Source organism: Myodes glareolus, chromosome 18 (assembly GCF_982192425.1).
Source record: "Myodes glareolus chromosome 18, mMyoGla1.1, whole genome shotgun sequence".
NCBI lineage: Eukaryota > Metazoa > Chordata > Mammalia > Rodentia > Cricetidae > Myodes > Myodes glareolus.
This window is the reverse complement of record NC_142043.1, coordinates 13,139,935-13,166,122: the sequence shown is the minus strand read 5'-3', so window position 1 is coordinate 13,166,122 and position 26,188 is coordinate 13,139,935. Positions and strand designations below refer to the sequence as shown.

At 36.3% G+C, this 26,188-nt stretch overlaps 2 protein-coding genes across 3 annotated transcripts in view; one reads left to right on the top strand and one right to left on the bottom strand.

Annotated features, from left to right (window-relative positions):
* Positions 1 to 11,025, bottom strand: part of Runx2 (RUNX family transcription factor 2) — a 312,262-nt gene extending 301,237 nt beyond the window's left edge. The window contains exon 1 of the mRNA XM_048445223.3: positions 10,595 to 11,025. Within this exon, the coding sequence (XP_048301180.3) occupies positions 10,595 to 10,964 (370 nt within the window). The 5' untranslated portion in view covers positions 10,965 to 11,025. The remainder of the gene's footprint in view (positions 1 to 10,594) is intronic.
* Positions 1 to 26,188, top strand: part of Supt3h (SPT3 homolog, SAGA and STAGA complex component) — a 351,815-nt gene that overhangs the window by 28,211 nt on the left and 297,416 nt on the right. The gene's annotated exons all lie outside the window — the stretch shown is intronic.

Here is a 26,188-nt window from a genome sequence, read left to right as displayed (position 1 = left end):
GAAAAGAGAAAAAAAAGAAACTGTAATGTTTTATTGTAAACAAACTTTACAAGAAAAATTATTTTTGGGTGAGGAGGCAGTTTTTCAGTGAATGTTTTGCATGTTCATCCTGGCTTTAGCTTATTTATGAACATAAATTTGTTAGCCAGTGACTCTTACATTTTAATTTATGGAGGAAGGAGAGGGAGTTGTGTTGTCTTTGTTTAAAAAAGCACCATGGCTGGCTGTTGATAAACCAGATTTGGTGCCATTGGACCACAGTCACTCTGGGAACATTTAATGGAGCACTATATATATTGTAAGGCTACTTAGTTTACTTTGCATGATAGTTTCTGTAAATACCCAACCTTGTGAACTCCATGCACCTTCTCAGAATAACAGTTGGTTAGAGTGTAAAGTGATTATACTTATTTTCTTATTGTGTTTTTCTCAAGATAATCCTTTCTATAAAGCAAATATAAAGCATGCCCTAAGCATGCATATATATATATGTATATATATGTATATACACATATATATATTCTTCCTTGAGCATTTTATTCCTGTATTAGTGTAATTTTGTGTTTTCTGTTATACAGCTTAGCACATTGTTTATGCAATGACGTATAACGAGTTCCTCTCTGGTGGCACCAGGCCCTGGGTGGGGCAAACACAGCACAAGGGAGCATCCAGGTTAGCCCTCGTTTTGAGGGTTGTAGAAGATCCTTCCTCAAGATTTTCACTCTCACCACCTCCCATGTGTCACTGTGTCTCAACCCTACTGCAGAGAAGTAGACTGCATATAAATGATTTTGATTTTCAATGAGCATAGTCTCATGCATGTTTAGGCATTTTATATAAAATATTTATGACAAGATGAAAATAATGTAGTTGAATTCAAGTTATATTACCTGGGATTAAAAGTAAGTTAACGGTTTGAAAAAGTAAATAGCACTATGTCTTTATTCTTGTACGCTCAATAGCTGCCAGAGCTTCAGAAAGCCCGGTTCAGCAGAATCTTGCCAGCTCCTGAAATATGCTGCTGTTTTACCTTCTGGCGGCTACCTGCAGCCTGTGCTGGTAACTACCGTTCACTGCTTCACTGGAGACATGTTCCTGTCAGCTCTTGTTTTAAACACACAGATGTTCGTTGAGGTAGTAAGCAGTGAGTCTAGTTTTATTATGCTGTTATTTAGAATTCTTTGAGAATTTGTCTGTGATGTGTGTGTGTGTGCGCGCACGCGCGCGCGCGTCCGCTACATCTGGAAATGCTCAAAATTTGTTTGCATTTTTAAAAGAACGATCTGCAGTGAAAGTAGAACTTTTTGAGAGGTGAGGTTCAAGTTAACTAATGATGGAACATAATGTGAGGAAGCATAATATTGTAAATTATTATTTGGCAAATGTAGCTAATGCAGGCATTAGCTGCTGCTGCCGTTTGTAAAGGACCATGCATAGGGAGCTAGAGAGATAGGCTCCACAGAACTTTCTCTGTAAATCCCCAGAACGTAACTAGAGTAGAGCTTTTAGTTCATTCAGTGAGGACTACATTCTGTAAGTTTTAGTGTGATTCATGTGTCGTTTTCATCATGCATGTGTATTAGAGTGTGAAAAGAACCTTTAGAATTTGTTAAAATTTGTCGATCATTGTCAAGTTAGGAGTTGTATTTCTTAAAGTTAGAATTTACTTAAGTGCACCTTCTTTACTCTGAAACAAATTTTATTTCTACAGAAAGTTGTGCCAAAGTAAGTTTTCCCAAAAAGACTTATTTCGTATTTAGGTCCACTGATAATGTTTAAAATAAAAATAAACTCCTAACAACCAAGGGTGGAGAGCTGTCTAGATTTGTTTCTAGCTTTCTTTTTCATGGCTTTTCAGAAGTGTATCATATTATAAATACATTCAAAATGTTTTGCTCTGAGGATATGTAGCATTCCTGTAAAGGTTAAGTCAATAAAAATGATTTGGATACATTCCTCGGCCTGGCTGGAACAGGTAGCCCGTTGTTTTGGGTGCCCTTGAGCTTCTGCAGCACATGGTTATGGTGTAGCCAGGAACTGACTAAACTTGCCTTCTATGTGTGGAAGCATCAGCTTTAAAAACCAAGATTTTCTTGCCCTCTAGAAGCGGGTGATTTTAAAGCAGGCCTGCATGGTTGACTCAGTTCTTTTAAATGTAGCTGGAATTTTGGAGCCTTTCTGTCTCCTCAAGTGCCGAAGATAGACCGTAATGGATAAGGAAGAGGTATGGGTGGGAAAATGCTTTGGCCAAGCCTTCCCATAGGGTTTAGAAAGATTGGTAGTTCTGGGATTAAAGAAGTTAACACATATTATAGTGATGGCTTTAGATGTTAGAACTTCTTTCCTAAACAAGTATAGGAGAAAGCTCTGTGCCCATTGGGTGGTTCTGTTCAAATTAAAGCTTGCTGTTTAAACTGCTCAAGTAAACTTTTGTTTATAAAGTATATGTATATTTCTTATGTTCAAAGTGTTTCTCGTTCTTCTTAAGTACTTACATGATCTAGTTTGTATATTTTTGTTTTTTTCAGATGCTTTGAGAATGACTTTTCGGGTCTTATTTTTATAGCAACTTTTCAAAAAATATCTGTCAGTTTATGAGAATGAATAAGGGCATTTCTCTTCATTGTTTCCTTTAAGGAAGCAGCAGTGATGGTATTAGGTATTTCTGCATTAAAAATTACTGATCATGTATCTGCATAAAAGTAAATAGAAACTTAAATTTCATGTTTTAGTGAAGTTTTATTATGGAAATTTTATCTTTTTGTACATATAATATACTTACTTTATATAAACACTTAGGCCAAAATTTAGTGTTATGTTTTTTGTGGGAGTACGCAAATTTCATGCCAAGAAAATACATTGGGTTCATCTCAGTAAGAATTTATCAGTTATATGAGAGATTTAACCATTTAATAAGTAATTTAGCAATTTAAGACAAATATTTTGCTCTATTTAAGAAGGTTTGCTAGATAAGAATATTTTGATAGATTAAAAATGCATATAAATATAAAAATAAGACTTTTAGTCGCTGGTTGCTTTAAAGCTGTCTAGGTGATTGATAATTAAAATATATTGCCAAGGGCCTTTTCCTCTGAACACTGGAGCACTCAGCTCTTTTGTCATGTGCTTTGTGTGCCATAAGAAACTTGACCAGTGAATCTAGAGTCAAGTTCATTTGAGAATGCTTCTTATTCATATCTACTTTAGATAATAAGATTTCTAAAATGAGGTGGATGCGAGTGGTAAAAAGTTTTAGAAATTAAATTTCTTCCTAAATTATCGAGGCAGAGATAGGATATGTGTGCCACATGTATGTGTGTTTAATTTCACCAAGTGTGAGAGTGTAGAGAATTTTGTTTGAATCCTGGCGCTCATGAGCATGTAAGGAAGTAGTTTCTGGTGTGGATTAATCATCAAAAGTTGGATTACACTGATTTTTCTATTTATATTGCTTTACTAATGTGCTGTAATACAGTTTTAAAAAAGTAGTGTTTATCTAATTGTTTCCTTAAATATTATGTGTGTGCACGTGCATATGTACTTTAGTTTTTCTAAGATGACTAGCAAAATTTTAATGCTTTTTTTTTCAAAAGCTGAATCACATAAAGGTTTACAAGTTTCATGACAGTAAACCTTAATTTTACTCACTTATCCTTTGTACTCAGCTGTCTGCTGTTGGGGCACAGCTGTGGAGTGGGGTTTCTCATAGGCTTCTCATAACACCCCTGAGTGTTTGGGGCCTTGTCAGGAAATGCTTGCATATATTTTATTTTCTCTCTCCTTTTTAAAGGAAAATTGTGCTGGGGAAGGAACCCAGGACCTTGAACATGTGGCAAAGGCTCTATCCCTAGCCCTGACATACATTTATGGTTTGGTACGAGGTTCATAGAAAACTGATTTATATAATGTGGATTGTTACCGTAAATTTTTTTCTGTGTGCTGTACTATTGTTGTATATAACTCTTGTATGGTAGAAGTCTGGGAAACAAAGTAAGAATTGTTTGCTCAAATAAACAACCAAACAAGAAGCTTCCCCAAGTTCCCCCTCCACAAAAAACAAAAACTACAAAACCCAAAACTTTTAAAAGATATTTTTACATAAAATATCTAAGAGAGTCTTTACCTTCCCCTCTTGATGCCCAGGCGTCTGTGCTCTGGGGTCTAGTTACAGTGATGAAGTGGAGGCTGTAGCACTGACTACATAATGTGCATTGTTACTGATTAGAATAGAGTGGGCCTGATGGACTATTTTCTGTTCAGATTCATTGAAATAATTCTAAATTATGTATTAGAAATAATGATTATTACTAAATATTTATTAAAGAATATCACTTTTCACTTAAAGAACAACTTTGGAATTTATTCTGAAGTTGAGAAGTTCAGTACAGAAATTTATAAAGAAAATTGCAGTTGTTATTGATAAATAGCAGAAATAAAAGTTTAGTGCTTTAATGACTTACCCAGGTTATATGGGCAGTGAGTGATGTAGATGTGTAGTGCCAAGCTATGATAGCCATAAATAAGGACCCCTCAGCAGATTGATAATGCTCACATTTGCATGTGTATACTGAAATGAATGTTTTTTACTATTATCAATGACTATTTGGATTTATAACTGGAAAATAATGTCTTTGGATTTTATAAACATAATAGTGTTTGTTAGTATGTTTCTTCATAGATGCCTAATTTTTATTTTTATTTTACAGATTGACTTTTTTTGCAGTGTACAAAGTATTGTCAGTGTAGAAAGTATTTTTTCCCAGAAGATACAAACAGACACTTAGTTATATAATTTATAGTTATTTTTCTTGCTTTATAATCATTATTTCAAGTTTCATAGTCATTAGTGTATATACACATGTGTATACTATATATAAAAGTTTAAAATCAGACTAATAGCCAGAAGGAATTAAAGTTGGATATATGTGGCAGGTATTTTGTTTCAGTAAAAAATATGTCTGTGTCCATATAAAGGTTGTGGAATACCACAGCATCATTATTATAATTTTTACAAAGAAAGCCTGTGTATACATATGTTTTTTAAAACTTTATTGGTAATTGTTATTTGGTTTTGGCTAGTGTTTTCCCTTTATTTACTTTTTGCTTTTATTGAACCACAAAATAAATTTAGTTGTGAGATAGCTGACCATAAGGAATACATAAATAATGGTTTGGCACGCTCAAGTCTCATGTAATTTTAAGGGGACCTATAAATGTGTATTTAAGCTTTTGGAGTTTTAACTTAATCTTTTATGTAAATATATGTTTATAGTTGGTGGTGTAATGATCCAACATACATCCTTCGTGTACCAAAGTTAATGTTACTGAGAAGCAAGTATGATAAAATTAATCTATTTGACTTTGTAGTCAAAATTAATTGCATTACATAGATTATTTAGATCTATCTTGTTGAGAATGCCTTTAGTTTAACATCACTCTGTCGTATAATTTCTGAAGAGAAATGACAGTAGGATTAGTAGCATTCACAAAATTTTTAAAGTAGTTTTCAAAAATTATATTAACAAGAATATTAACTTAGTAAATTTTCTAAAATTAACATAATAATTTTTAACACACTTCAGCATTACAAAAATTGTGTTATGTCTATCTGTCAATAATTTCTTTTTCTTCTAAACAATAGACTTAAAGAATTTAAACATGGTTAATTATCACTTACTGTATTTGCAGCAGCCATCCTTACATGTTTATGATTTTTGTTCCTTGGATGTATATTGGATTTAAAAATTATCATTTTAAGTTTTTGTTGCTAAGGATTTAACTGTGGTCATTGGGTTTGTGGGGCAAATATTTCATTACTAAGCTACACTCCTAGCTCCTATATGTTGAATTTTTGAGTATTAATAACAATTTAGAATATTTATAGGAAGAGAATGAATAGCACATTTAACACATTTTTCTTTCTGTAGGAATATTAAGTACTTTCATAGCAACTAGCCTTTAAACTGAGTTCTGTAGTTCATCTCATTTGGGAACATTACAATAAGGGCTACAGTTTCTGTTTCTAGGGGAAAATATGCTTATGAAAAAATAGGCTTTAGAATTAACTCCTGTTTAATAATAGCACGAGCTTGAAATGTTTTATAGGGTGTTTCTCACATCCATTCAACAGTGCTGCAAACTTTGAATCCCTTGACCTTAATAGTACTATATGGGGAGGAAATTCCTAAGAATTCTGTGTAAGCTGGAGATATTATAAACAGCATAATAAGGGAACATTTCATCTAGAGGCTGCTATAGATGTCTTAAAAAGTTATATGGTCTGTTTTATTTGTGTTTTCTGTTGAATGGACAAAAGTTTGTGGTTAACTGTGGTTAAAATTGCAAGAAAACTCCCTTTGAATAAGGTATAGAGTTTCCCCATTTTATATGAATTGTAACACATTAATCAGAATTCATCTCCAGTAAATACTGTTGTCCTTTTGAAATGATAAGAGGTTATTTTAAGGTGTATAAATCATGTATAAAACTTTATAAAGATCCATTTTAAAATCATTAAACATTTTATACACTTGAGATAATTAGAATATTTTACTGTTTAGAAAATATCAAGTATTGAAGCTTACAATTTTTTTTTTTTAAATATAGGAGCTTAGTGCTGGTTTTGGTTTTTACTATTTTAAATCTTGAATTGGAGTTATACAAGTTTGGTTCATTGGTATAGGAGAGGGAAAAAAAATTCATTAAGGTAACCTGTTAGGAAGTCTCTGCCTAAACTAGCTTTGGGTTGGCCGGTGTCCATTTAATGACAGGTCTCGCCAACTGTGAGAAATAGTCATGCATTGTCACAACCATGGTTTTAGCTTCTGCCATAGGATTTCTGTCACCTTGGATTGATGGCATTTATTTGGCCACATATGTAATATTTTTTGGAAAGACACTGCAGAGGTTTACCGTTTCAGTGAACCGTTTATATAAACATGTCTCTACAGACTTGCTCGATAGCATTTACAGTCTTAATGCCTGTGATGGACCTGCACGGCTTTGCTGCTGCCCTAGACTTGCCGGACACTAGTGTCCTGCACGAGTCTGAAACAGCATGAACGTCTGCACACATATGGCGTGGAGAGGACTTTGAGATGTCCCTTTGTTCTGCTGTCAGTTTCCAAGTGTGTGCGGGGGCTTCATTAATCATCGGAAATGCAGAAATAAAGAATCCAGTCCCATTGGAGTTTTGATATGAATACTTACCTTTTCTTTTTTTTTTTTTAAATATATATACAGTTGAGGTATTTGGGTAACCCCTAACCTTTTGCTTTAACAAGGAAGCACAGTATAAAAATATTACCACAGTTTTCATGCAAGCAGCTCTTGAGGGGTGGGGAGAAAGCCCTCTAGATGAATATTTTTTTTAAAAAAGTTGTGATACAGAATGTCTTAACTTAACCCAGTCTAGTACTTGCGGACCACCAATGTGTAAAATTGAAAGCACATGAGCTCTGAAGCAGTAGAGGTTTGTAATTGATTAGCGCTGCCTGAAAGTATTGAAGTACAGTGAGATTTGATTTGTGAATGGTTCTATTCAATAAAGATTAATTCTGTGTTCTTGATAACATCTTAGTCCCCTCCATGAGTCAGCTCCCACCCCCCAGTTTGCTTAACCATTGTATATTTCAGTATTCAGTCTTCTTTTAATGAGCTGGAACATTTCTACCTTACAGAGTTTAACTTAGACTGACTGAAGCAAGTCCGACCATCAGTGATTATTAGCTTGAAGGGTGTAATTGAATAAATCATTTTTCTTTTATTAAAATAATTAAAATATATTATAATGTAATTTGTATATTTCATGCCTTTTTTGTGATTTAGAAACTACCAGGAAGCTTATTCAGACTTAACGGATCTTTTTCTAAAATTTCATTTACATTTCAAAGCGAATCTTTATTATTTAAAAAGTGAAATCTGTATTAATCTTCTAAAGTGGATTCATTTACTAAAATACATGGTAGTCTCTTTGGGTATCACTTGGCAGTTTTAGCTTTTACTAAATATTAGAGTAGCTGTCCATGTTCATTCTTTTTAGTTCTTCTCTTTGGTTTATCAAATTTATCTCTATTATTTGTGAAACAAGTTGAAAAACTTGGTCACTAGGGAATCTTGAAACTACAAAATGACTATTGTTGATACAGACCACAACTATTGTTTTGGAAACGACTGTTTACACATTATGTGCTATCAGTGACTTTGGTCTGTTAGAAGGATTATGTGTAGAAATGTAATCAGCTAACTTATGTGATTTCACAAGCCAGTTCCTAATGGTGAGATACTTGTTGAGTCAATCTGCTGTTTCAACAGGATTTATTCATAATAAGTAATGATTTCAAGTAGCACAGATTGAAAACCTTGATTAAAGGGCAGAGATCAAGGACACTGACTGCGGCTCTCCCGCTGTCTGCTGCTTCCTTGCACTCCTTCCCTCCTCATGACTGAGGTGAGATAATCATAAGTGCACGCCTTGTCCCTTACCCAGACTATAAGCATCTACAAAATTGGCACATGTACTTAGGACACTGCGTTAGGTGGCTATGTTGAGCACTATAAGAACTTAACCATGAAGAGAGGTTTTAGCCTTCACATACATTGTGGAACAGAGAGACATGCGATGTGATGATAACCTGGAACGATTGTCCACCCCTCACCTGTAATTAGTCTGGTGTAGTAGGTTCACGTTAAGCTCTCTAGCCTTTCCTAAGGTACTGTCTGGAGGAGGGGGAGGTAGGGAAGGTGAGAGTCACCTTCCAGAAGAGAAAGACTGGCTATAGTGTGAAAAGGTGCTGCATGCTGAAGAAGATGACTTTGACTGTCTTTTAAACTTGGTCAGGTCTTGGAAATTTTAATTTAGAATAGTCATTAAGACCCACTGCCATCCCTGTAGGATAAAAGTTTATACAGTGTGTTCTTTGGGACAGTTCTGCCTCCAGTGCTGAATGTTCCTAATTGCTTGCTGTGCCTGCCTGAGTAATCCTTCGTAACAATAGCTTTAGCATTTAGCATTGTTTTTTCCTTTTTTTTTGTCTCTTAGTTACTACAAACAAATATTCTCCTGTGAGAACTGTACTTATAATATGGAGTATACTGATATAATGCAATCTAGTTGTAGCTACTTTCTGCTTCCAAAAGCAGAGATTTTTTTAAAGTAATGCTTATGCTCACTATTAAAATTATAAAATAATCTATGATTATTGCATTGCGTATATTGTAACTGAGGTGGCCTTTCTTTTGGCTACTATGGGAGTCATTACAACAATTTCATATATTTTAAAAATAAAAACATGAAGTATTTTTTTTACCCTTTAAGAGAACCCCTTTCCCATTCTCAGGTTTACTTATTTCTCTTTAACTTAAGACGATCCTCTTGTAGGAGCCAGTTAAGATGTGTGAAGGAGGAGGAGTAATGGGAACTCCAATCGCTAGTTTGAAAATTCTGCAGCTAAGTTCATATGGGTACACAAGCAAAGGATTTGTTTAAAGGCTAAAAGACCAGTCTTTAAAATCTGCCGTGTAGTTGGGACATGTTGGATATCATAAAGAGAATCATGTAAGTGAACATTTTCCTACAATCCCATGACAGTTGGTCAGGATTGAAGTCATTTACATATCTGTATCAGCACTCACTGGAAACTCAGTATTAAGAGACTGCATTACGTTTGTTTTATTTTAAAAAGTCTAGCATGATTTCGTCGGCATGGCTCTTTTAAATCCTTCAGGGTATCCTTGTGAAGTTTATTTTTCATGAGACTAAAAAACGGTATTCATTTTGGTAGGTCTAAGAATGTGCTCAGAAGAATCTTAGAGGTTTCAGTGTTTGCTGTATGTTTGCAACGAGTTCTGTGTGGGAGTAATAGCATGTAAATATAAAATTAGAATTACTTAGGAGATTGTCGTTTCATGTAGAGTAAAGATTTAAACACTCTGTGTCCTGAGCTACTGGAGATCTTTTCAGAACAGCTCTGATGTCCTGAGAATGCTTCTGTTCTAGCTGAATGTCTTGTCTCAGTCACAGAAAACAGTTTAGAAAGAAGCTTAGAGAGATATCTGAGGGCACAGTTTCAGACAGTAAAGAGAATTCTCTCAGTGGAACTGCTCTAAATGTTAACTTTCCTCCAGCTTTATTTCTGTGTTATACACACTAGACCATAATGTTTCGATAATTCTGTGGTCTGCTATTTTGTAAAAATTGCTTCCTTTTTAAAATTTGTTTCAATATTGGGAACTGCCGAGTCAATAACTTAACAATCCTTTGATTAATTCAGCATCCAGTTTATTCTAGTGAAGTTCATGAGGATTTTAAGCTTTTACTGTTTTTAACATCTTTGTTTCTGTCACTCTGGAAAACATTTTGATTAACATGAGCGCATTTAATTTTGTCGATTTCAAGCCATTAGCCTGAGAGTTAGTTACACAAACCAAGTGCAAATATTTACAGCAATTTCGTTTTTCAATTTGTAGTGCAGCAAAATAGCATCATCATGATCTTTAACATGCTAGGACCTAGGAAAGCCAGCAGCTCGTCTAAGACGGCCCTTTATGCTCAACAGGTTCATAGAGAACAGGATGAAAACATGGTGACACTTACCCCAGAAGAAGTTCTGCTGGCATGCTGTCACTGTGCTGAAGAGGCTGTTTGATGCCATAGTCCCTCCTTTTTCTTCCAGATAGAGCTTGTGCCCTCTCTTGTAAATACTGCTTGCAGCCTTAGACTGAAAACACAAACCATACCCAGTCCTTGTTTTAGTTGTACAGTATGCCCGGAGTACATAGACTTTATATTTATTTTTTTCTGTCAAGAAATTATGTATCTGGTAACATGTGAAAAGCAAGGAAACAAAACAGAAAAGAATGAGCAAATATTTGAAGGACCTACTATTACTGCATAGACTGTGGTTAGGGCACTCACTGACTCGGTTGGTCTCGGTGGCTGGTAGTGACCTGCGGAGATTAACCATTTAAAAACCAAAGACTTCTTGCTGTCCTCCTGGAGAAAGTTTGCACCGCACTTGTGGTTCTGTGGTTGTTTGTGAGGCGAATGAAGCATTCACACAATCCAAAAAAGCAAAAGCTTTAAAACTCCTATTTTTTGCAAGCACTATTACTGGAGAGACAGAATCATGTGGTTTGTGACCTCACAGTACTCAAAAGAAAGTGGGACTGCCTACCACTGTGGCTTTCCCCCTTGCTTTCTCTCCCCCCTCCCTCTTTCTCAATCTTTTTCCTTCTTACCCCTCCCTCCTTTCTCTTCTCTCTTCCTCTCCCTTTCTGTCTTTTTGCTTATTCTCTCTCTCTCCTCCCCGTTCTCTCTCTCTCTCTCTCTCTCTCTCTCTCTCTCTCCCTCTCCCTCTCCCTCTCTCTCTCTCTGACAAAAGGCTTGTGGTAAGGCCTTCCTGGCATCCAGAAGGATATAGCTTTTTAATTTTTGTGACTCATGAGGATTTGGATAGAATACAAATGCTGAAGGAGCCCACACTCCTGTAAGGTTAAGCATTTGGAGAACAGAACTCTGCAGCTAAGGATTTCCTTTCTCCCACCTCCCCTCTCCCGCCTTCCCTCTGCTTTTTTTCTTCTCTCCTCTCTACCCCCTCCTTTTTCTTCATTATTATGTCTATGGAAAAGTGAACAAAATTGACTCAAGCCAGCCTGTGACGTTCTGAACAACAGTGCTGATTTACAGTAATTTACATCTTGGGATTGTGTCACATGCAGAGCTGCTTCAGGTTTACCAGGGTGACTGATCCCTTCTGTTTCCCTTTTGCTTGTCTTCCTAAACTTGTGAATCTGTAACTCATTGTAAAAAAGTTTACCTTTCCAAAGCTCTGCTTGCAAACTTCTTGCTGGGATTGACTGTAATTGGCTGTCACAAAAGTGTTAGCCTGGGGATTCCTTTACAAATATTAAATCATGGCTGTCTAGTTGATTTTTATTAGGTGGTGGCTCTTACCATAAGGATTAAATGTAATTAGTATCATTTATGTTATTTTTACTATCATCTCATGGCTACTTTGAAGATCTTAAAAAAACAAATATTAAGAACTACAGGATAGTTTGTTGGAATAATGTTAGTTTTCTGTATGATTGGAATTTGTCTTTCACAGAAATGTGTTTTGTAGAATTCTTTAGTCAGCTTGCTCATCGACTTTCACAGGATTTTGGATTGCAGATCTTCTACAATATATAGTGAAATACTCAGTAGCTTCCACAGCTCAGCACTGCATTTTACAAGCTCAGAATAGAGTGGGTTAACAGAAACTGTATTTTTTCTGTTGTTTATAATGGAAGCTTTGAAATAAATTACAAAATGCTGTGTGTAGTAAGGAGTAATGCACAGACAGAGTATGTTAGTCGTCTCGATTTGCTAATTCTGATTCAGAAGAAAATTGAAACCATCTTTGGCAAACTATCTCTTCTTTTGCCCTCTTGGACATGTATGTATAGAGCTCATTTTCTTGTTAGGATGATTATATATCATAGGCAGTGAGTTTCACATTTATGAATAGAGCTTCCTGTTTTCATCAGTTGGGAGCGATGGAGGATTTTTCAACAAACATTATAAAGGCGAGCAGACCAATTTCCTAGGCATTTTTTGCCATTTATCCACGCCACTCTGAATTTGCATGTTAGATTTCTTACTAGTGTGATGGTAACCAGGAGTGGCATGAAATAGATGACTGAAATGGTGGGTGGGGATGGGGAAGCCCAAAAAATTTTTTGGGGTGTACAATGGGGGCAAGGGGGAGTGACTCACGAGGTGATAGAAGTAAAATACCCTGTGTCTGCTCATCCCAACATAACTCAGTATCTGTCTTTGTTCCTTATCAATGAAATCATGTTCATAAGATTCTTTAAATTTTTTTCTACACACACTAGAAGGATATAGGAATGATTTTAACCCCTTGTTTCTCAAATGTCTAGAACTTTTTTCCAGAATGAACCTTTAATGACAAAACCACAGAAATACATTCTGTTGTCTGATTTTGAGGCGAGACGTATACTTTACTGTAAAACAGATTTTACATTGAAGTTTTCATTTGGGTCATTACTCATGCAGAGGAGAAAAAAGTTACTCTATTATTCTCTTTCATAAATACAATGTGCCAGTGTGATCTTTATCTCTGTTATCCAAAGTAAATAAAAGAGGGTTTTATCCACATAATTTGTGGAATTTCTGAACTTTATTCCATATTTACATGTAATAGCAGCACTTGCAGTTGAAGATATTTTCTCTGTCTAGTGAAACTATACATATATATGTATATATATGGCAACTATATATAAAAAACAAATGCTTTTCTTTTAGAATGTTCAGGTCTTTTAAGCCCTATTTTTTTACAAAAACATTTTTTTTCTTAAAACATTTCTTAAGGTGTATACACTTTTATTATTCAAATTGACCTGAATGAATTTAAATAATATTACCACTGTCTCATCTGTCTTCCAGGTACATGATCTCTCTTTGCAGGTTCTCATCCCACAAGTCTAGGGGAGACACTGCCGAACATGGCTTCTCTATACTGTAGGAGGCTCATCAAATTCTGGCAGGATAAAAACAAGGAAGTTACACTTGTGGTTTAAATTTGTGTGCTTATTGTCCTATCCTTCTCCCAGTTCAAGTTGGCCTCTCTCAAGAGCAAATAGTACATTGTTGTAGAAATCCAAAAACAGCACTGATGGGTGGTGTCACCTTTGATTCTGACTGCAGTTCATTAGAAATGGTCCTGGTGATGGAGAGCCAGCCTGGCTTAGTGAAGCCATGGTGAAAGAGCTCCTGTATAGAGATGTCTGCCTTGCTTGTGTTCAGAGATGGAGATCACAGACTTTTTAAATCCTTTAGCATGCAGTCCGTCTGGGGAATATGTTAGCAGTTGCTGTGAAGCAAGTAGCAAGTTCAGGTCTATTCTGTGAATTCTGTATTGTAGTACTACAGCAATGAAGTAAAGCGTTAGATTTGAAGTCAGTCTTTTAAAAATCATGAAATTGGTTTCTTGCTTTATTACTTTACAATTTAGCATTTTTCAAAATTATCAATTTTTACATGATAGTTTAGTAAGGTTTTAAATACTATTCATTTCTTTATTGTTATCATTTGAGTTAGTTGAGTAGTTAATCAACTACTGCTTGAGTTTTAATTCAGTTGCTTTATCAATACCGTGCCAATATCTATCTTTTTAAAAAGGATTATTTAGACTCATATTTGCTGCTTTTCTCTTCTTTTAATTGAAAACAGTAAGAAAAGGAGTAACAAACTCTAGATGTTCACCTGACTTAAATTTTCTGATTATGAAACTTGTGCTAGGAACTTTCTTAATTTATTTTAATTTGTTATTTGGTAATTTATGGTTTTTTGGGGGGGGATTTTTTTTTTCAGATTTGATGCTTAACTGTTTAAACTTATCTAGCACTTATCAGACTTTTATTAAATACAAAATTGTTCTGTGCTGGTAAAGTATTATAGCTTTATATTTTAAATTATGATTATGAGAAATTAATTCCTAAGTCTTTATATACAAAACAGTAATACATATTCAGTTGTAATTATAGTTTATTACTTTGAACTTTGTTATGAATTTTTAAATTAGATAACATTTAAAAAAAAACCCAATGCCACAATTTTCTTGTTACTGATTTCATGTGTGTATTCCTAGCAGCTGTCTTTTTGAGTATGGCATAATATGCAGATTGGCTATACAAAGAGAACCTCTTAAATCAGTCCACTCTTCCCTGCTCTTTTTCCCCTTCCTCCCCCTCCCTCCCTCCTTTCCTCCTTCTCCCTCCTTTTCTTCATCTTCCTCCATTTCTGTCCCTTGCTTCCTTATCTCTACTCTAGCTCCAGGCTTTTTTGTTTTCTTTTCTCATGCTTTCACATTTCTATATACTAAGAACTTTGTAAAATGTTTATTAAGGAATATTGTCATGTTAGTACTCATTAACGAGTACCTGGTGGGTTTGAAATGCAGCCCTCTTTGTACACTGTTGTGTCTTGCTCTATTGGCATTTCTTTGTGGGACTTTTTTATTTCTTCTAATCTCTTGCTTGAATCTTTGCTTTATACTGATTCAATTAAGGGCATTGCTCTGCAGGACATTAGCACTTTGACTATGAGGCTCACTTTTGTTCTGGGATTATTCTTTGAAGTGTGATGATCTACACTTCAGTAGTGTACCTGTATAAAGTGTTTATCTTTCTTGTAATTATTAAAGCACTTCATCCTTGAATGCTGTCATTTTTGTAAGATTTCTTTCTTTCTTTCTTTTTTTTTTTTTTTAAGGGGACAACTTACACAGAATGTGGGAAACATGCTCATATGACAGCCGAGGATGTGGCCAGACTAAAGCAGGAAACAACTACCCACAATGCAATGTTACATACACTACCACTTAATAAAATTTATATCAAACATGATTCTGACCAAACCGAAGAAAAATAATATCCCAGCTATGCTAGTTAATGTATCTAGGGAAAAGCGAAACTAACGTCTGTGCTTGCACAGTAAGTGAAAATGTGGGAAGCCTAGTACAGGGGAGTCTTGCTGTCACTTTGTCCTTGTGGTTTAGGACTTGAGTGCAGGTGACATTATTCTAAAGTGAGAACTTTATGTCACTTGTCTTGGAAAAGACCCTATAGGCCACTGTTCTCACGTTCACTTGAGTTGTTTCAGTATTGAATAGTTAGAGGTCTTGTCAACTATAAGGAAAAAAAAAACCAATTTTAGATACGGTTTGGCTTACCTAATTTTTTTTTTTTAATAGAGCCAGGTGCATTTTTTTTTCTTTTTGCAGTCTGCTTTATCCTTTGTTGCCAGTGGTTGAGGCTTGAATCAATCCCACCAAGGCATACTTCTTTCCTGAGTAATTGTTTCACATCTTCCCCTTTCAGTCGATGGACTTGAGGAAGTCGGGGTAAAGCAAAACTGAACGGTTACATGATGTGGTTAAAAAGGTATTAATGCATCTTATAAAAAGATCAGCTTAAATATATTTAGTGTTCCCGTTTGTAAGTCTTCAGCTGTTGAGCTCTCAGCTGTCAAACTTCAACAGTTTTGATGAATTTAATACCTTCACAATTTAGGTGAAATTTAAGATTTTACAAAGGAGATTGGGGGCACATAAAGTTTTTAATTTGGCAAATAATGTAGAGATTTTATTAGACAACTAACTATAAAAGGCTGTCAGTATCACTTAAAATTGGTCCCATCTGCATATTTCAGTATATATAAATGGCAATGTTTTGCTTTGGAACTGGTGCAATATTGTCGTCTCAGCATTTAGATGTAGATGTTATTGTGTGTATCTCTATTAAGGATGATTTGCTTAATTGTTTGGAGGTTTTTTCCCCCTTTAGAAGATGCTTATCAATAACAGCTGCTGCAGTGTGGCTTTTCTCCATGGACTCATGGTGGTCTCTGGGAGAATGTTCCTCAAGTTTGACAGGTGAGACAGAGGCTCTCCAGTGCCACTGCTTTTGGATGAATCTGACTGTGGTCGGAGAAAGTGCATCTTGCCAAAATATATGGGTGAGACCACACACAGCCTTTAGAATAGTTATTGTAGGGTTATTTTAGGAGTGCATGTCTTGACAGTTCTTTTATTTGCATGCCAGTTTCATTGCTGTGTATAGATTTTTCATTGGGTTCAGAAAAGGCTATTGTGGATTGAGGTCTCTGTTAAGCTTTATGTATAATTTATGGTGAGTTCAGGCATAATTAACAATACAGAAAGAATATTGAAAATGAAGCACTGGAATACAGATCCTTTTGTTTTTACAAATTTGACAGTATTCCCACTGGAAATCTCAATTTCTCAGACATTTTAGTAGTTAAAAATTACTCTATTTGAACTAGAAGATTTAAAAAAAATAGAAATATTAAAATATTTGTATATCTGATTATATTAATACTAGGAAAATTACCATTTCTCACAATATATTTTAAAATGAATGTTGCTTATAAACGAAGTGTTGTTTAAGCATTGAAATAAATTTCTAAAGAAGTCAGTTTCTAAATATGTAGGGACAATTTGTAGGCTACCAGTCTTTTATGAGATGATTAAAGCTTTGTTCAAAACTCAAAACTATAATTAAAAGTATGTTTTTTTAAAGAGAAATATTTGTAGCTTTAAAAACTGACAGTTTTCATGAACAGTAGCAAAATCTAGACTTTCACAAAAATGTTTCTTTTAATAAAATGATGTATTTGGATATGTGTTCATAGTTATTATTTGTAATAACTTTATTAAAACAATTCACAAGAATTTTTATTTAATTAGTGAGTATATTTAAATATATGTTTGTGATAATTCTACCTCTCTCCGATAAGTCGGTTTCGTTCCTAGTCTAACATAGTCTGCAGAAGCAGTTGATTCCTGCCCCACTGAGACTGATGTACTTCCTGGCAGGAAGACTGCTCTGTGGCTTTCTCCATGAACAAGTATATAGAGAGATGAGAACACCCTATATGCAGATAGGTCCTTTAAAAAGGATTGGTATTAATCTCTCAGAAGTCAACCATACCTGTGGACCTCAGTTGATTGGAAACGTGGACATAGACTCTGTACCCGTGAGTGCTACTAAAGAAGAGCAAGTTTGACTTGGTTGTGACAGTGATACTACTGACTTATATGACTCTTATAGGAAAAGTCCTTATTCTTAAAAGAGGTACATGGTGAATTACTAGTATGGAGTCAGTAGCATACTTGAACAAATACATACATAAAATTTTGTCAATGTTGGCAAAGGGATAGAATGGCATTTTTTCTACTTAAACAGTGACTTCTGAAACATAAAGCGTTTTGTGTTTAAGTGACTTAGGAATTAGTTTTAAAATCTAAATAAAATAGTTGGAAAATTTATTTGTGTAGTATATAAAGATTAAATTAACTGCATGGTGGGCATGCACACATTTAGTCCCAACACTTGTGAAGCAGAGGCTGGCAGGTCTCTGAGATCAAGGCCAGCCTGGTCTACAGAGCCATTTCCAGGACAGCCAGGTCTATACAGAGAAACCCTGACTTGAAACAACAAAATTAAAAATGGATGCATGGAAATAGATTGGGCTATACTCAATAATTTATGGTTTTAACTTTTTTTTTTTACAATTTATTTAATTTTAAGCACATTGGTGTGACGGTGTTAGATTCCTGATCCAAACTGAGTTACAGACAGTTGTGAGCTGCCATGTGGGTGCTGGGAGTGTTTGAACCCGGGTCCTCTGGAAAGGCAGCCAGTAGTCTTAACCATTGAGCCATCTCTCCAGCCCCTATGGTTTTAACTTTTATCCTTAAATATTATTCATAGAAAAACTTTATCCTTAAATTTTATTCATGGAAAAAGCTTACATATAAGGCAAAAACTTGAGGACACCCGTAGTGGAGCACAACAGGCTTGTGCTACTGATGTTAAGTTGGATACTAATGGAGTGTATAAGAATACCCTAAACGGTCATTCATCCGTGCTAGGCATGATGATATAAATCTGAACACCACACATGCTGAGACAGGGGCATCAGAGAATTTAAAGTCAGCATGTACTATGTAGGCAGACCCTGTTTCAAATAGCAAAGCTAGACTGATGGCTCAGCTTTGAAAGGCACTTTCTGCATTGCAGTCGCCGAGTTCTCAGCACCCACATCGAGGTTCACAACCATCTTTAGCTCTTAGTTCCAGGCATCCAACACTCTCTTCTGGCCTCTAGAGGGATAAAAAGTATGCATGTGGGACACAGATGTGCATGCAGATAAAATATCCATGTATGTAAAACAAAAGTAAAGTTAAAACAAATCCAAACAGTTCATTCACATCAACTAATTACTATTAGCTTACGTTATTACTGTTAAATCGTATCTTTCCAGGAATTATTCTAGGGAGCAGAAGCCTACATCTCTATTTCAGAGTTACTGAATCTTGAATTTGTTTCATACTAGTTGATAGTCTATCAAGAGCTGACATACCATTTCTATAAAGAGGCAGATAAATATTTTTGGCTTTGGGGGTTGTAGACTTTCTGTCAGCAACTCTGCTCTGGTTGCACTCTGGCAGTCAGTAAATGAATACATGTGTCTGCATTCCACGAGAACTTTATTCACAAACCAGGCTCTGGCTCCTGCACCTGTACTGTTCCTAGAGAACGATGTGGTCCAGTGGATGCCAGCTACAGAACAAGCAGCAGTGAGTTGTAGTAGTGATCAAGTTTCCTATTCTTATATTGTTTATAAAATCGTTTATTGAAAGTTTGTTTTCATGTGGAGCATTGTGTCTATAATGCTTAATAACCATCTGTTGAATTGACCTAGCTAATTACCTTGTAGTACAATTTCTTTTTTATATGTAAATTATTACATTGTGTATATTTATGAAGTATCTTAGAAAACTTTTAGGTATGAGATTGGAATATAAATAAATTATCTTGACTAGAGACATTTATACATTATATCTTCTAGAAGCACTTTTTTTCTTTTTTTTCCTTATTTATTTATTTAAAGAATTTCCACTTCTTCCCCTCCTCCCAATACCCTCCCGCTCCCCCCACTCCCTCTCTTCCTCCCTCACCATTCCCAAGAGCAGTCAGGGTTTCCTGCCCTGTGGGAAATCCAAGTTCCTCCCCCCTCCCTCCAGGTCCAGGAAGGTGAGCATCCAAACAGACCAGGATCCCAAAAAGCCAGTTCATGCAGACAAAACAAGACCCAGTGCCATTGTCAATGGCTTCTCAGTCAGCCCCCATGTCAGCCACATTCAGAGAATCCAGTTTGATCAAATGCTCGTTCAGTCCCAGTCCAGCTGGCCTTGGTGAGCTCTCATTTGATCAGTCCCCTTGTATCAGTAGATGAACGCACCCTTCGCGGTCCTGACTTCCTTCTTTATGTTCTCCTTCCTTCTGCTCTTCATTTGGACCTTGGGGGCTCAGTTCAGTGCTCCAATGTGGGTCTCCGTCTCTATCTCCATCCATCGTCGGATGAAGGTTCCCTCTGGTTCTGCCTTCCTTGCTCACGTTCTCCCTCCCTCTGCTTCTCATCTGGACCTAGAGAGTTAAGTCCAGTGTTCCAATATGTGTCTCTGTCTCTGTCTCCATCCTTCGCCATATGAAGGTTCTGTGGTGACATGCAAAATACTCCTCAGTATGGTTATGGGCCAAGGCTAGTTCAGGCACCCTCTCCTCTGCTGCCCAGAGAATAATCTGGGGACCTCTCCTTGGGCCTGGGAACCCCTCCAGAATCAAGTCTCTTGCAAACCCTAAAATGGCTCCCTTAGTTGAGATATAAACTTCCCTGCTCCCATATCCATCCTTCTTCCCTCCCCCGCATCCCATTCCTCCAAGCCATCCCCAATCCTCCCCCTCTCCCCTCTCCATAACCATCTCCCATTACTTCCACCTCCCCACCCCCCATGCACCCAAGTTTGCCTGGCAATCTTGTCTACTTCTAATATCCAGTTGGATAACTATATGATTTTCTTCAGGTTCACCTTCTTATTTAGCTTCTCTAGGATCACGAATTATAGACTCAAAGACCTTTAACTATGGCTAGAATCCACTTATGAGTGAGTACATACCATATTCCTCTTTTTGGGTCTGGGTTACCTCACTCAGTAAAGCGTTTTCTATTTCCATCCATTTGCATGCAAAATTCAAGATGTCATTGTTTTTTTTACCACTGAGTAAAACTCTAATGTGTATATGTTCCACACCTTTTTTAACCATTCTTCTATTGAGGGTCACCTAGGTTGTTTCCATGTTCTGGCTATTACAAATAGTGCAACTATGAACATAGTTGAACAAATACTTTTGTAGTATGATAGGGCATCTCTTGGATATATTCCCAAGAGTGGAATTGCTGGGTCCTGAGGGAGGTTGGCTCCCAGTTTCCTGAGAAACTGCCACACTGATTTCCACAGTGGCTGCACAAGTTTGCATTCCCACCAACAATGGATGAGTGTTCCCCTCACTCCACATCCTCTCCAGCATAGGCTCTCCTTGGTATTTTTGAGTTTAGCTATTCTGACAGGTGTAAGATGGTATCTCAAAGTTGTTTTGATTTGCATTTCCCTGATCGCTAAGGAGGTTGAGCATGACCTTAAGTGTCTTCTGGCCATTCAAAGTTCATCTGTTGTGAATTCTCTGTTCAGATCAGTACCCCATTTTTTAATTGGGTTAATTAGAGTTTTAGTGTCTAGTTTCTTGAGTTCTTTGTATATTCTGGGGATCAAACCTATCCTGGGTTTTTTGTTTTTCCATATAAAATTGATTATTGTTCTCTCAAGGTCTGTGAAGAAGTTTGATGGGATTTTGATGGGGATTGCATTGAATCTATAGATTGCTTTTGGTAGAATTGCCATTTTTACTATGTTGATTCTCCCAATCCAAGAGCAGGGTAGGTCTTTCCATTTTCTGGTATCCTCCTCAATTTCTTTCTTCAAAGACTTAAAGTTCTTGTCAAATAGGTCTTTCACATCCTTGGTTAGAGTTACCCCAAGATATTTTATGCTATTTGTGGCTATCGTGAAAGGTGATGTTTCTCTGATTTCCCTCTCTGCTTCTTTATCTTTTGTGTATAGGAGGGCAACCGATGTTTTGGAGTTGATCTTGTATCCTGCCACATTACTAAAGGTGTTTATCAGCTGTATGAGTTCTTTGGTAGAGTTTTTGGGGTCGCTTATGTACACTATCATATCGTCTGCAAATAACGAAAGTTTAACTTCATTTTTTCCAATTCGAATCCCCTTGATCCCCTTATGTTGTCGTATTGCTATTGCTAGAACTTCAAGCACTATATTGAAGAGGTATGGAGAGAGTGGACAGCCTTGTCGTGTTCCTGATTTTAGTGGAAAGGCTTTGAGTTTCTCTCCATTCAATTTGATGTTAGCTGTCGGCTTGCTGTATATTGCTTTTATTATATTTAGGTATGATCCTTGTATCCCCAGTCTCTCCAACACCTTTATCATAAATGGGTGTTGAATTTTGTCAAATGCTTTTTCAGCATCCAATGAAATGATCATATGGTTTTTTCCTTTCAGTTTATTTATATGATGGATTGCATTGATAGATTTGCGTATGTTGGACCAGCCCTGCATCTCTGGGATGAAACCTACTTGATCATAATGGATAATTTTTCTAATGTGTTCTTGGATTTGGCTTGCCAGTATTTTATTGAGAATTTTCGTGTCGATGTTCATGAGTGAGATTGGCCTGTAATTCTCTTTCTTGGTTGTGTCTTTGTGTGGTTTTGGTATCAGAGTAACTGTAGCTTCATAAAAGGAGTTTGGCAATGACTCTTCTGTTTCTATATTGTGGAATACATTAAGGAGTATAGGTATTAGCTCTTCCTGGAAGTTCTGGTAGAATTCTGCATTGAAACCATCTGGTCCTGGGCTTTTTTTGGTAGGGTTCACGACTAACAGGTCTATTTAGATTGTTCACCTGTTCTTGGTTCAACTTTGGTATATGGTACTTATATAAAAAAATGTCCATTTCTTTTACATTTTCCAACTTTGTGGGATATAAACTTTTGTAGTAAGATCTAATGATTCTCTGAATTTCCTCTGTGTCTGTGGTTATGTTCCCCTTTTCATTTCTGATCTTATTAATTTGCATGTTCTCTCTCTGCTGTTTGATTAGTTTGGATAGGGGTTTATTGTTTTTGTTGATTTTCTCCAAGAACCAGCTTTTTGTTTCATTGATTCTTTGGATTGTTTTCTGTGTTTCTATTTTGTTGATTTCAGCCCTCAGTTTGATTATTTCCAGTCTTCTACTCCTCCTGGGTGAATTTTCTAGAGCTTTCAAGTGTGCTGTTAATTCTCCAATGTGTGTTTTCTCCGTTTTCTTTAATTGGGCACTTAGTGCTATGAACTTTCCTCTTAGCACTGCTTTCATTGTGTCCCATAGGTTTGAGTATGTTGTGTCTTTATTTTCATTAAATTCAAGGAAGACTTTAATTTCTTTCTTTATTTCTTCCTTGACCCAGGGGTGATTTAGTAGTTGACTGTTCAACTTCCATGACTTTTTTGGCTTCCTGTGGGTAGCACTGTTGTTGAATTCTAACTTTAATCCATGGTGGTCTGATAAGACACAGGTGGTAACTAATATTTTTTTGTATCTGTGGAAGTTTGCTTTGTTACCGAATACGTGGTCAATTTTCGAGAAGGTTCCATGAGCTACAGAGAAGAAGATATATTCTTTCCTATTTGTGTGGAACGTTCTATAGATGTCTGTTAAGTCCATTTGATTCAATACCTCCAATAATTCTCTTATTTCTCTGTTATGTTTCTGTCTGTTTGACCTGTCCATTGGTGAGAAAGGTGTGTTGAAGTCTCCTACTATTAGTGTGTGTGGTTTGATGACTGCCTTGAGTTCTACAAGAGTTTCTTTTACATATGTGGGTGCCTTTATATTAGGGGCATAGATATTCAGGATTGAGACTTCTTCTTGATGAATTGTTCCTGTTATGAGTATGAAATGTCCATCTCCATCTCTTCTGATAGATTTTAGTTTGAAGTTGATTTTGTTAGGTATTAGAATGGCCACACCCGCTTGTTTCTTAGGTCCATTTGCTTGGAAAACCTTTTCCCAACACTTCACTCTGAGTAGGTGTCTGTCTTTGTGGTTGAGGTGTGTTTCTTGTAGACAGCAGAATGTTGGATCCTGTTTTTGTATCCAATCTCTAAGTCTGTGCCTCTTTATAGGTGAATTGAGTCCATTGATATTAAGTGATATTAATGACCAGTGGTTGTTGACTCTGGTCATTTTTTTTTTGAGTAGTAGAGTGTATGTGTTTTCCTTCTTTGAGTTGTGCTTGTGAAGGGTTGCTAGATGTCTGAGTTATTGTAGGCAGTGTAGGGAATGTTGGATTCCTTGGGTTGTGATTTTCCTTCTAATATTCTCTGTAAGGCTGGATTTATAGCTACATATTGTTTAAATTTATTTTTATCCTGGAATATTTTGTTTTCTCCATTGATAGTGAACAATAGCTTGGCTGGGTATAGTAGTCTGGGCTTGCATCCATGGTCTCTTAGTTTCTGCAGTACCTCTATCCAGGACCTTCTAGCTTTCATCTTTTCCATAGAGAAGTCTGGTGTAAGTCTGATAGGTTTACCTTTATAAGTTACTTGACCTTTTTCCTTTGTAGCTCTTAATATCCTTCCTTTAATCTGAATGCTTTGTGTTTTGATTATTATATGGCGAGGGGATGTTTTTTTCTGATCCAGTCTATTTGGTGTTCTGTATTCTTCTTGAACCTTCATAGGAATATCGTTCTTTAGGTTGGGAAATTTTCTTCTATAATTTTGTTGAATATATTTTCTGGACCTTTGATCTGCAATTCTTCTCCTTCTTTTACCCCTTTATTCTTAGATTTGGTTTTTTTATTATGTCCCAGATTTCCTGAATGTTTTGTGATGAGAATTTGTTGGATTTGCTGTTTTCTTTTGTCAGAGCGTTTATTTTCTCTATGGTGTCTTCATAATCTGAGATTCGTTCTTCTATCTCTTGTAATCTATTGGTTATGCTTGTTTCTGAAGTCTCTGTTTGTTTACCTAGATTTTCCATATCCAGCCGGCCCTCGGTTTGTGTTTTCTTCATTGCCTCCATTTCAGTTTTCAATTCTTGAACTGATTCCATTACCTGTTTGATTGTTTTTTCTTGGTTTCCCAGGGTATCGTTTATGAATTTACTCATTTCTTCAAACTTTTTGATATATTTCTCTTCCATTTCTTTACTCATTTCTTCAATCTTTTTGTTATATTTCTCTTCTATTTCTTTAAGTGAGTTATTCATACCCTGTTTAAGAGACTCTATTGCTTTCATAATGACACTGTTTTCCATTTCTTCCAGAATAGGGTGTTCAAGTCCTTCTGTCGTAAGATCGCTGGGATCTGGTGTTTTCGTGTTGTTTTTCAGATTGTTGGAGGAATTCTTGCCTTGGCGCCTGCCCATCTCTTCCTTCAGATGCTCTACAATGGCTCTTCCCTCCTCTGGGTCTTCTGCTACAGTATCAGTGCCCCTTGCTGGCCAGGAGTCACTTTGCCTGCAGTCCTACCTTGCTGCAGGCAGGCTATTAAAACAAAGGAACTCCCTACCATTTACACTCACCGCCCCGTCCCGGCGGCACCCACACAGCCTGAGTTGGAGGATTTTATGCCCCGAAAAACGAAGATAGGAAGGGAAGGGGTTCCTGGCTGACAGCGGGAATGGGGTAGGAGGAGAGAGGGTTTAGCTGGGAGAAGCTGCTCCTTCGAAATACCCAGGGAGATAAGGATGGCGGGAAAATTGTGTGTTCCCTTACCGGGCTTGTGTGGCAAGTCAGGAGCACACTTACCCCTCCATTGTATCTTCTCTAGAAGCATTCTTAAATTATGTGTTGATATTTAATTTAGTTGTTCATTATCATTAATAAAAAAATGTTAAGATGGAAGATCCTATGCTCTTTAGTCATAGAAGTATTTCTTCTTTGAGAATTCATTGGGCTTGATGCCCATGAAGAAAGTATTTACTTGAAATATTATTAATAATCATGATCAGTTATTTTTTCCAATATTATTTGGGTGTATATAGTATGTGTGTGTGTGTGTGTGTGTGTGTGTGTGTGTGTGCGCGCGCACGTGTGAGTGCATGCATGCTTGCCTATATGTGCGTGTATGGAGGCCAGAGACTGAAGCTGGGTGTTTTCCTCAATGGCTATACCTTATTCTTGAGACAGGGTCTCTTACTGAACCCCAAGCTTACTTTGTTCAGCTTAGCTGGCTGGCTGGCAGTCCCCTAGGATTGGCCTGCCTTCTTCAGTGTAGTTAGCTAGGCTTCATTATTTATTGGGTAATGGTTAACACTAAGCAGAAAAAGAAACTTTCTTGGGCTGGCAAGAGTACTTAGTGGGTAATGGTCCTTGATGGGATTCACAATGCTGGAAGGAGAGAACTGACTCTTACAAGGTGTCCTCTGACCTTCACATGCATACCTTGGTGTACATGTGCAAAGAAATAAATTAATAAAGTATCTTAAAGTAATAATACTTATGTAGTTTTATGGCTAAAGAGCTAATGAACTGTTTTGATCAAATGCCAGAAGCTTGTTATATTAAATGAGATATATATGTATATGTGTATCAAATGTGTATAAATTGACTTTCAGTAACAATTCAATATTTCATATTTTTATACATTCTAGCTTATGGTTATTTTAAGAATTCTAGTCATCATGTACA